The sequence below is a fragment of the Helobdella robusta genome, assembly GCF_000326865.2.
Source record: "Helobdella robusta unplaced genomic scaffold HELROscaffold_24, whole genome shotgun sequence".
In the NCBI taxonomy this organism is placed as follows: domain Eukaryota; kingdom Metazoa; phylum Annelida; class Clitellata; order Rhynchobdellida; family Glossiphoniidae; genus Helobdella; species Helobdella robusta.
Genome location: NW_008704261.1, coordinates 766,311 through 778,748, shown reverse-complemented (window position 1 = coordinate 778,748; position 12,438 = coordinate 766,311). Strand labels below are relative to the sequence as shown.

The following is a 12,438-nucleotide window of genomic DNA, read 5'->3' as shown; positions in this document are numbered from 1 at the left end:
TCAACGTCCAGCAGGAGACATGCGTTTGAACACGGTCTCTAGAAGTAGGAACAAGTACTTTGACATTAAACTACCGTTGAATAGTGACACTACAGCAGATTCAAGTGTTAATATAACGATACTGGACAAAATATGTCATTTTGTTGTTTGAATAAATTTGTTGAAGTCATATACGTATAAGGCCTAACTCTCAGTAAACAGAATAATTTTTATATTCTTGTGTGAAAAACTGCGATTAATGTGCCAAAAATCATTGATTGGCCTATGTCCACGTTAATGTCCACGTTCACATCATTATGTTGTTTGTGGGTTTTTTTAGCTTGTTTCGATTATCGATTGAATCAAGTAAAAATTGAATCAATGAATCTATATAAATGTATTTTTGATGAATCGAAATCAATGTAAATTTGATGAATTATATAACCTTCTTCTAATTTGGAAATTAATGACGTTTTACCTGGTGTCGCCTGTGTGGGAGTTTTTTCTGTCTCTTCAGTTTTTGAGGGTGGTTCATCTGTCTTAGTGGCTGCTTTTTCTTTCTCTTTATCTTTTCCTGGAGGCTTTCTCTTTTGATCTTTCTCATTTTCAGAAGTTAGTTTTCGATTTGACTTTCGATCTTTTCTCCCAACATTTTCATCTGAGGAATTATCGTCAATATTGGGTTTGCACGGTTTAAAAAAGTTGAAAAGCGGTTCAAAGAAGCCACTTGTTAACCCAGCTTGAGCTCCACAACGAACTTTTTTACCAAAAAGATACTGGTCATTTTGAGGATAAGCGGTTTCTGTAAGCCCATCATTTTGATCTTCATTGCAGAACATTGGGTCCTGGTAGATGGCGTTTTGATCTGATTCGTTAATGAAGTCACATTGACGCGAATTATCTGGATAATTGATATTGATGGGATAACTTTGGTTATCTTTCTCAACGCGCACCGTAATGTTAACTTTTGTGTTATCCTCGTCTCCCAAATAATATTCTTTTTGTGTAAACCCTACACGGGGTTGATAGTTTGAAGTAGGACAGCCACACGAGGGCATAGGATTTGAACATGGTGGGTTACAAGTGTTCGAAGGCTGTTGGTGTCGTGGGCCGAGAAGGCTGTGCCGAATTTGCGACCATCTTGCAGAATCTAATTTGTACGATGGACATTGATTTTTATAACTGTATTGATCTCCACTGTGTACATTTCTTATAAAGTCATCATTTTGGCCGTCGCTCGTGCAGCATCTGCAAAGATTTACAGAGTTGGGCAATCGTTTGCCAAGAGGCTTTTCAGCCGGTGAAAACCCTAAAGGTGATGGTGTCGGTGCAAATACTTTCGAAAACCTATTTGCACATACATTGCAACGTGATGAGGAGTTTTTAACGCTAGGGCACGCTGAAAGCTGTTGACACCTTGATTCAGGTCGAACGAGAGGATGAGGTATGTTGATGCTATCTGTTCGCACTGGCTGGTTTAATAATTTTTTTTTTTTCATGTCTCGTACAAGATGACCAGAATTGTACATTGACGGTTTTTGAAGTGCCGGATGTTCAAAACTGAAATTCGAGAAATAATTCTTTTCAGAAAAACTTGATTGAAAAGGTTCGAGTTGTTGAGAAGAGTAGTAGTGGTTGTCTGGGTTGAGATACCTATCAGAAGTTGGCATACAACCCAATTTGTAAGTGGAATAGGCCATATTTTTGCCAAGGCTTAAATTGAAGTATTCAATGTCTGCCCGAGCATTCGCCGAAACCACACAAACTGGTAAATTGGAGTTGCTCTCCAACAGCGAGTTGGAGTTTACGTTGCTGAGAGGTACTTCTTGGATGTTGGTACTTTTATGATTTTTAAATGATTTTGTTTTTGAAAAATATATGTCGTGATTTGGACTACAAACGTCAGATTTAGCAGCGGTTGTATTTACTAGATTTTCTCCTAAGGTACTGTCAGTAAAACAAAATTTATTTTTAAATTTTTGAATGTTTTTTGTCGAGTTGCTTGCACAATATTTGATAGAACCACATGAAGGAATGTTCACAGTGCTAGGTATTTCATCAACGAAATAGCAGCTGACTTGTGGGTTGAGGGGGTTATCAAGTTTGTGTTTTATAAAACGTTTTGTAGGAACATGGGCTGTGTCCATCATTTGCCCAAACTACTTCATTGGTGCTGGTCTTTTTGAATTTGTCCTTTCTTGCCACCTTTTAAAAGAGGTGTTATTAAAATTTTTTATTTGAGAAAATATCAATTAGTATTTTTTTCGGTTTCTCATTAGTAGATAATATTCAAAAGAATATGACTTATGATGATGATTCAACTATATTTATTTTTTTTCAGGTATAAATTTATGTACTCATAGTTTTGCTCCGTCTAAAACAAGAAACAAAGAAAAGCTGTGTTTTAGTTTTACTTAGAACGCAAAAATGTGTAAAAAATAAAGTATGCCATAAAAACTGCTTACTTCAACGTTATGTAAATTAATATTTACGTTGTAATATAGCGAAAATATTTTGAGTTGATAAAACAATAAATATATATACTGTATATATAAACTTAATTAATTCAATCTCATTTTTGTATCAACATCTTATTGAACAACAATTTTTAGTTTCAATATAACGTTAAATTTGTGAAAAAATGAGTCTGAATGAAAGTTTTGAAAAATTAATTTCAGCATGCAATAATACAGCATGTAAGATGACTTACGTAGAAACTGCCAAGTTTGGAAAGCATACATATCATCACATAGTTGGTAATCAACATAGCATGTCAACTGGAATGTACAATCGTTTGCTCTGAAGCTCTAAATAGAAATGTTGCAACTGAAGGTTTAAAAGATATCGCAATTATGTAATAATATTATAGACAGAAATTTTAAACAAAATTTTAAAAATCCTTAACCAATTTAAGTGTTACCTTCGGTAATTTTTTAACTAAAATTTTACTATTAATATATAAGGATAAAATTTACATTGTAAAAAAAACTTTTTAAAGAGATTTCTGTTAAATTTGACATTTGTTGTGCTAAATTTGAATGTTGTGATCGAATGGTGTAGCAATTAGATTCAAAGTGTTGATGCTAAATTTGGTTTTTAAAATTTGTGAATGTTACGCTAAAAAATTTCAAATGTAAATCTTAATAAATATAGTAGATTTATTTGCGATTCAATTCTCTTTTTATTCAATTGCTAACAAATCGGTGGCGCTTATGAACAAAAAATTTGGACACTTACAGGTTATCTCCTCCTGATAAGTTCAATTTGTTTTTGACAATCTCTCCTACTTATTTAAAACGAATCGTCTAATTCGTCATTTCGTCATACATCGGGAATCTTCGCTCATCTTGTGGAACTTTCACAACTTAACTAATTTTTATTTTTTCAAATTTTAGTTGCACCAGTTTCAGCTTATGTTATTGGAAGTCTTTCGATTTCGGATATTTCGTTTTTCTGTTGGTAAGTTCAATCGTTTTCAAAATTTTTTTTATATTTTATTTTTTCTTGTTTTTAAGATTGTTTACATTTAAATTGTTTATGCGGTTTTATAAACAAAACATTACGTCAACAAGAAATAAATGTGAACAATCATATTCAGTTTTATTTCCCATCATTATTAACTTTACTCTTTCAAACTCTAAATTCTAATAAAAATCTCATAACTTTACCTTAGTTTTTTTGTTCTTTGAAACAATCCAGGAATATCATTGGTATTTATCATCTGAAAATGGATACAGTGCCCTTCATCACAACCCAGGTTGACATCTCATCTAGTTCGATATTTTCGCAAAGCGCCATGCCTTTTGACATAGTAGACTTGTTGCAAACTTGAAAATATTACAATCGAGTATAATGTTGTCAATAATTATTAAAATTTGAAACAAACTCGTGAAAGAAAAAAATACGTTTATTTATAGATATATTTATATTACTTATATGGCTATATTATAGATATATATTCATAGATGTATTTAAACGCCGTAAAAGTCCTTAACTTATTTGATATTTTAATAACTCAAAGTTTCTTGCTTCTATATATAAATGATGTGCTATTTCCTTAAAGTTTTAGCGTTATTTAAATTAAGCCCAGTCAGAAATATGGATTTTCGATCGTATGTTGAAGAGGTAAACATTCATCTGTCTGTCAGTAAATGAAATCTAACAACAATTTAATGAAAAAAAGTTTGCATTCTTACCGACCGATCTCTCTAATATCCACTTTTTCAAATGTTATTAAAAAGTTAGTTCATACACGTTTAACAAAATCAGTATGGTTTTCACAAAAATAGCTCAACTGGATTGGCAGTTTTAGATTTATGTCAACAGGTTGAGCAAAATATTGACTCTGACGTTTTTTACGGTTCAGCCAGACTTATTATTATATAAATTGTACCATGCAGGCGTTGGAAGTGTTTTATACAGTGGTTTTCAAGTTATCTGCTTGAAAGAAGAACACAGTATGTCCCACTGAGTGGTTGCAGGTCCTCATCGTCTTCAATTGAAAGTGGCGAACCGCAAGGATCAATCTTTGGACCCTTATTTAATTTGTTCATGAAAGATTTGACTGCTCCATCTAAAATGTTGAAATTTATATTGTATGCAGATGACACGTCAATTTTAGTGACTGGAAAATCATTAACAAACTTGGTTGATTTACTAAACCTTGAGTTAGATAATGTTTTTTCATCGAGGTTTTCAAATGATCTAAACATTTACACTTCAAGGACGAAGTGTATGCTATGTAGTCTAAAAATTGTTACAAATTTACACAATATTAAAGTTTATTTAAATAGCGTTTTAATACCTAATGTAACATCTATTTAGTTTTTGGGTGTAGCAACACGAGTTGGGAAAAGCATATTACAGAAATTGTTAAGAAAACATCTAAAAGATTGTCAATTTTAAATTAATTAAAATCCTTATTGTATTTATTGTTTAGGGTAAAAACATAAAACCTCATGTCATTATTTTAACAGGATGTCAAATTATTTTGGAGAATTTTGAACAATTATATATATAGAATTTTCCTCTTTTTTTACAAAATGATTAGGTTAAATATGTTTATGTATTTTCATGCGTACTTTTTAAAAACATCGTTAGTTGTTAAAGAAAAAGAAGACATACATCAAAATTTTATATTCGACCATTTCGTACTGTTCAATTTCCACATTCAATTTTTGTTCATGGTATAAAGCTATGGACATTGTTAAATGCGGGTATTAAATTATCATCGACTTTAACTAAAAGTTATTGTTCAATTAATAACCACCGATTATTTTTTCATATTCGCAATAATTGTTCATTTTATAGCTCTGGCCTCCACAAATAGCTAATGGTATTTATAGCTAAGATTTTAAGTTATATTTGATTACATGGGCACGAGCAGTACATGTTGATTTGTTTTTCTTTTATATTTTTGTATTTTGTTTTCGGCCCAAGAAGCTCTGCTTTAGCCCAAAAAGCTCTGCACACACACATACATACATACATACATACATACATACATACATACATACATACATACATACATACATACATACATACATACATACATACATACATACATACATTCATGCATACATACATGCAAACACTCATGCTTGTACGCATACATACATACATACATACAAACGCATTTACCAGCTTTCGTAAAACACAAATGTCCAAGATTTCCGAATTTGTATTGCGCAAACTCGTTCAAAGAAGCATACTGAATTAAATTTATATGTCTGCCAGGGCATAAATTGTTTGCAAAAAAAAGAACAAGATGGGCATACAGACTCTAACATTTACAAATTTATGTTGATCTGTATGTTGATTCATATATTTGGATCTGTAGAAAAGATAATGTGAACGTTAAAAAAATAATAAAATTTTCGGTTATTTGGAATTGAATAATGACTGGAGGATAACGTAATTACTTTAAATTTAATTAATGAAAAAGCTACTAATTTTGCCAACAAGACCATAATTTTTTTTGCAGCTTAACGGCGTTTCAGCACGATGCGGCTATTTCAACGCCCTTGGATCATTAGAAACTGATTTTTTTGTTTTGACATGTAGGAAACTTCAAATTCTGTTGATCAAATCTATCTCCTCCACAAATGAAATCAAGACTTCCTGGCTTCTATTCTGGAATAGCAATTCTACATTTGATGGAACCCCGAGTTTTCTTCTGATCTGATGGTATTTTCACATTCAGTTAATATATGCTGAATAGATTGTTGTTTGTCACAGGCTTCACAATAAGGTGGCTTTGTTATGTTGAAAATCCTGGAATGTGTGATTGCTGAGTGTCCTTTTTTTAATCTATTGATAACAAACTGAAAATGACGATTTAAATAACTATTTTTGAGCTTTTTGTTATTTACTGATGGCATACTTAATTTTAAAAAATTTGATGTTTTATTCCACTCCTGCTGCCATTTTTCAACAAAAATTCACGGTTGAGCTTTTCAGTATGTCTAAGAGTAATTTTATAATTATCATACATATTTACATACATACATATATACATACATACATAAACACATACAAACATAAATACAAACATGCATACTAGACTGTTTCAAAAAAAATTTTTTTCAAAAAAACAATGCATAGGGGCTTATATGGTGTGGTTTTATATTTGTATCATCCTGTAAAAATTTCAATTAAAATGGATAAGTATTAGTGACCTCTCAAATCACATTTTGTTTTTCTTATGAAGCCTGAATGATTTTTTTGGTGTTTGGGGTTTTTAAAATATTTTTACATGTTTTTATAAAACATTACAAAAGTTTATTGTTTGGAGAAGACAAAGAATTTGCCAAACAAGAAGAGAAAAGATTAAAAAGGAAACTAAGAAAGAATCAAAAACAAAAAAAACCAAATAAAAAGAGAAACAGCCAATTATGAAGATGATGATGATAATTCAACATCAACAGATGACATAAGCGATAAGTCTGATGAGGAAGTAGGGTGTCAGCAAATACCATCAGAATCAAATTGCAGGAAGTACTCCGATATCTCCTAAAACTAATGAACTTAAAAAAAGGTGTCAAGTAGATGACCCACTGCTCATGGCAAGTCTAGATCGTACAAAAACAACTTATAGGGAAGCCATGCACATAGTTGCTTTAGCATTAAAGGCAGTTGGAATCAACGTTGATGAACTCACTTTGTCAACAAGCTCTCTTTACGGATCTAGAAAAGCTATACGACAATCTATCGGAAAAACTATCCAAAACACATTTTTGCCAAACACACATCTTGTGGCTCACTTTGATGAAAAACTTTTACCTGATTTTGATGGTGTAAACATAGATCGCCTGCCAATTGTGGTATCAGGGAAAAATGTAGAAAAACTGATAGCTATACCAAAGATTGGCGGTACTGGCATAAACATAGGAACCACAATAGTTCAGTTACTTCAGAATTGGAAAGGCGTGTCAAATTGGTTGGCTGGTTTGTGTTTTGACACAACAAGTTCTAATACTGGCATTCATACTGGTGCTATAACAATAATTCAGAAATCCTTTAATAAACATCTCTTGTTTTTATCATGCAGGCATCATATTCTTAAAATTATTGGAACAGCTTTATTTGATTTATTTTTCACTTCATCTGGCCATCAAATTGCTATTTTTAGTAGATTTAAAGATCAATGGCCATCAATTAATCAGTTAAAATATGCATCGATTGACAAGGTAACAACTGGTTGTTCTTTGACTAATGATGAAAATTTGTGGCTAAAACAAAATCGTGTAGCTATGATTGATTTTCTTCAAGACCAACTGCAAAATACTCAACCTCGACATGGCTACTTGCAATTGATTAAGCTTTCTTTCATAACTCTTGGAGTTTCAGATCCTACTGCATGGTTTTGTGCAGCAAACAGCTGTAGTGCTCCTTACAATGATTTATGTCTTCTTCAAACTTATGTCTACTGATGATTTGGTTAATGTCGATGAGAAAAGGCTTATGGTTAAAGCATAAACCAGCAAAAAAAATGATGTTAGAAAAGTAGATCCAAAACACATAAGTTCTGTCAAATCCAAGATTTTGTCAGATTTTGTGACAAAACAGTCTTTAAATTTATTTTCTACATTGAAACTCAGTCAAAATTTTCTTTGCTTTGATCCAGAAGTATGGCCACAACTAGTGGATTACAATAATGCAAAAGAGATAGTGACTGCAGTACGGGTAGTTAATGATTGTGCTGAGCGAGCAGTTGAATTGGCATCTGATTTTAATACAGCACTTACTCATGATGAAAATCAGCACCAGTTGATGTATAAAGTGATTGAGCATCACAGGAAATTAATGAAAGAACCTTAGAAAAAGAACTATACTGATTCAGACATTACTTTATAATATAACAATATATAAATATTCATAATAAATTAAAAACAATTATTTTTTATTAATTAAAAAAAATGCTTTAAAAAACTGAATTTTCTGAACAATCTCATCAATGAGAGGTCACTTAACATTGTTTGATTTTATTGATTTTTAGTGTTTGTCTTTATATCATCAAATGACACAAAATAAACCCATATGCAAATCTTGTTTGAAAAAAAATTTTTTTTCTTAATAAAAATAAAACGGTCTAATGCATACATACATACATACGAAACGAAACGAACGAACGAAATAATTTATTTGACCTCAATAAAGAAAATAAGGTGCAGGTTGACTGTGAGGAGTTAGTATAAAACTCATCGAGCACAGCCACTTAAGCCAAAAACTTCAGAATCTCTTAATGAAATATGTTAACCTTCAGATGTTACTAATTGATTACAAAAATAAAATCATCGGGCACAGCCATCAAACAAAAATTTTTTTCTTCGCATTCTGTTTAAATTAAAGAGATTTGACCATGTAAGTTCATACTATAAAACAGCAAATATCCTTACCATAAACCAACTACATATTATTTATCTATTACTATCTTTTTTTTAAATATATAAATTAAATTATTGTCAATCTCTTAAAGACCAGATTAATTTATTTAAAAATACTAGGCAAAATTGTTTACGTTCTAATTCTGAATTTTACTTTTTGAAACCTAGAACAAATTTTTTTCTCAACTCCGTCTTATATATCTCTATGCGTCTTTGGAATTCATTACCGATGACTACTAAAAATTCTTCTTCCCTTGCTCTATTTAGAAAATCTATCTATTTGCTCATTCAGTCAAATTATTTCAACCATGTCCTCTGTTAATGCGATTGTTTTCCGTTATGTACTTTATATTTATTCGATTTTAAGAAAGTTTATTAATACTTAAATAATTTAATTAATCTTATTTTTTCTTATTTACAGAACTATCATTATTTCATTGTGAAATATAAACATTTCTTTTCAATTTATAATTTTTGGTGTAAATTTTATGGTGGCCCAACAAGTCATATCTTCGGGTCTCCTAGCTTTTTGCTGAATAAACTCATTATTGAATTGAATTGAATTGAATACATACATACATACATACATACATACATACATACATACATACATACATACATACATACATACATACATACATACATACATACATACATACATACATACACACACACACACACACACACACACACACACACACACACACACACACACACATACATACATACATACATACATACATCCATACATACATACAATACAATACAATACAATATATTTTATTTGACCTCAAAAAAACATAAAATTAAGATACAGGATGACTGTGAGGAGTCCGCATGTGACTCATCGAGCACAGCCACCTTTACAAGAAATTTCTAATTAATAATATCAATCATGAGACGAGATGAGTTAGTATGTTTGATGTGTCAATGATTACAAGTATGTATGAATAAATGTGAATGAGTGTGAAAGAATGTGAAAGAGTATGAATGAGTGTGAATGATGAATACATTAGATGGTTATACTGAAGCGTTCAGTAAAATATTTTTCAGTTTTTTCTAAATGTTGCCTGCACTTTTGTATATAAAGCAGAATTTAAATTAAAATTAATTATCAAATTATTCCATATCCGTGGTCCGTTGCATAAAATATGAAAAAATAAAATGTTTGTTTTCGATTTATTGCAACGAATTATGTTTCTGTGCCTATTTGTCAAAACAAAGTTATAATAATCACAAAAAACTTTGGGTAGCAGTCCTGCGTAATGTTTGAAAACAAAAGTAGCACAGTGATACATGTGAAGATTTCTGAAGTTTAAGTTGCGTGTTGAGAGAAATAAAATGTTTGTTGACGCATTGTATTTTGAGCAGGTGATGATTCTCATTCCTTTTTTCATGAGCATTTGCAACGGTTGTGTTAACGAGGGATAAGTTGATGCCCAGATGATGTTACAGTAGACAAGGTGAGGAAGGCATATTGAATTGTACAATAAATTTAGAGAGCGTCTTGGTAGAAAGAATTTGATTCTGTTGATGGCGCCCAGGGATCTTGATAGTTTATCTGATACGGAATTTATGTGTTTTTTAAAGGTCAATTTGTTATCCAGAATAATTCCCAAAAAATTTGATGATTTTGTTTCTGTTATCGTTTCACCTTCAATAACGATTTTATATGGCTCTTTATAATTTAGTAACTGCACTGGGCCAAAAACCATGAATTTTGTTTTTTCTCTGTTGAGAGTCAGTCTGTTGTTTTTGAACCATTGAATAACTGATTGAACATCATTATTGATCTCATTTATCAACACATTTATTTTTTTATTACTCTTGAATAGGTTCGTGTCATCAGCATACATGACATAATTAAAGCTGTTTGAGGAGTTTGGTAGGTCATTGATATAAATGGTGAACAACAAGGGGCCAAGGATGCTGCCTTGAGGAACTCCTGAATTGATCTTTTGCAGTCTTGAATCATTTTCATTCCATCTTACGTACTGCCATCTATCACGCAAATAACTTTCTAGCAACTTTGAGGCAATCCCTCGTATTCCATAATGTGCCAACTTACTGAGAAGAATTTCATGATCAACACAGTCAAAAGCCTTGCTCAAATCCAAAAAAATACCAGCAGTGAACTTTTTTTCTTCTGATGCCTTACCAATGCTGCGAACTAGTTCAAGTATTGCCATTTCAGTTGAAAATTTTTTTCTAAATCCATATTGATTTTCGGAGATAATGTTATACTTATCCAAAAAAGATGATAATTTATTGTGAATAATTTTTTCATATATCTTTGAGAAACCGGGTAGTAGTGAGATAGGCCTAAAATTTGAGATTTCATCATTGTTTTTTGATTTTTGAATCGGTATCACTTTGGCTATTTTAAATATTTTTGGAAATATGCTTTTTTCTAATGAAGCATTTATGAGGTGTGTTAGAATTTGTATCGTTGAATGTATTGTGGCTAAAATTATTTGGGACGGAATATTATCGTATCCACAAGACAGTTTTGGTTTCAGAGATCTTGTTGCTTGATAAACCTCTGACGTTGTCACTGAACTTATGAACATTGAATTTTGAATAGTGTTTTTCATTGATTTTTTATATTCAAAAGTTTTAACAAAATTTACGTTAAGTTTCTCGGCGATAGAAACAAAGTGATCATTTAGAGCATTTTCTGGATCATTTACAATCTGGCCATTTCTTTTCAGATGTATATTATTACTTTTTGAGTCGTTATTTGATCTCCTCAGAACATCATTCATAATTTTCCATGATTTTTTCATATCATGTTTGTTATTTTCTAGAATATTATGGAAATACTGTTTCTTTGCGTTGTTTTTTATTTTTTTATAAATTTTATTTGCAGATTTATAATTATTATTGTTTTCATCATTTGGGTTTTTAAGGAATTTTTTAAACAATCGATTTTTAGCTTTCAGTATCTTTTTATTTTCACTATTGAACCATGGCTTTTGTTTGCTGATCTTATTAATTTTATTATTACTTACTTGGCAGCATTTTATCATACAACATTTGAAAAGCTCGACAAATTTTACCCAAGCCATTTCGACATCCCAACAATCATATACGTCGGTCCAATCAATTTCACAAAGTCGTTTATTTAAGTTGCTGATTCGATTTGATGAGAACAAGAATTTTGTTGAAGGCACTACGATGAGTTTTTCTTTTTTTACTTGTTTGCTGAAAGAAATTTGTGTGAGGACCGGCAAATGATCAGACAAATCACAGGCCAACACTCCTTGCAAGCACACATTCAACGAGCCATCTACAAATATGTTGTCAATAACTGATTGTTTGTTTGCTGTTATTCTGGTGGGGAGATTTATTAATTTACAAAGACCGTGCAGATCCATGATTTGTTGCAGTTGGTTATTATTGCTGTTTATATCGTCAGTTAAGTTTATGTTGAAGTCACCTGTGACCACGATGTGTTTATTTTTTTCATTTAAACGTGTCAGGACATCATCGATTGATTCGCAAAAAGTTCCAACAGAACACGAAGGTGGTCGGTAAGCAACAACAATAACAATGTTTTTAAACTGCGCTTCAT

The 12,438-nt window shown here is 31.3% G+C and overlaps 3 protein-coding genes across 3 annotated transcripts; 1 reads left to right on the top strand and 2 right to left on the bottom strand.

The window, feature by feature from the left end:
• Nucleotides 1–2,126, bottom strand: HELRODRAFT_172594 (hypothetical protein; the record flags this gene model as incomplete). The annotated part of the gene is made up of 2 exons (XM_009019259.1): nucleotides 1–89; nucleotides 425–2,126. 2 exons carry the CDS (start codon nucleotides 2,124–2,126, stop codon nucleotides 1–3), a joined length of 1,791 nt encoding a protein of 596 aa, XP_009017507.1.
• Nucleotides 2,127–7,040: 4,914 nt separating this feature from the next.
• Nucleotides 7,041–8,298, top strand: HELRODRAFT_172593 (hypothetical protein; the record flags this gene model as incomplete). Its single annotated transcript, XM_009019258.1, has 2 exons — nucleotides 7,041–7,425; nucleotides 8,105–8,298. 2 exons carry the CDS (start codon nucleotides 7,041–7,043, stop codon nucleotides 8,296–8,298), a joined length of 579 nt encoding a protein of 192 aa, XP_009017506.1.
• A 2,061-nt stretch (nucleotides 8,299–10,359) lies between these two features.
• HELRODRAFT_172592 (hypothetical protein) lies at nucleotides 10,360–12,241 on the bottom strand (the record flags this gene model as incomplete). Its single annotated transcript, XM_009019257.1, has 2 exons — nucleotides 10,360–10,425; nucleotides 11,405–12,241. The coding sequence occupies 2 exons, from the start codon at nucleotides 12,239–12,241 to the stop codon at nucleotides 10,360–10,362; spliced, it is 903 nt and encodes a 300-aa protein (XP_009017505.1).
• Nucleotides 12,242–12,438: the final 197 nt, after the last annotated feature.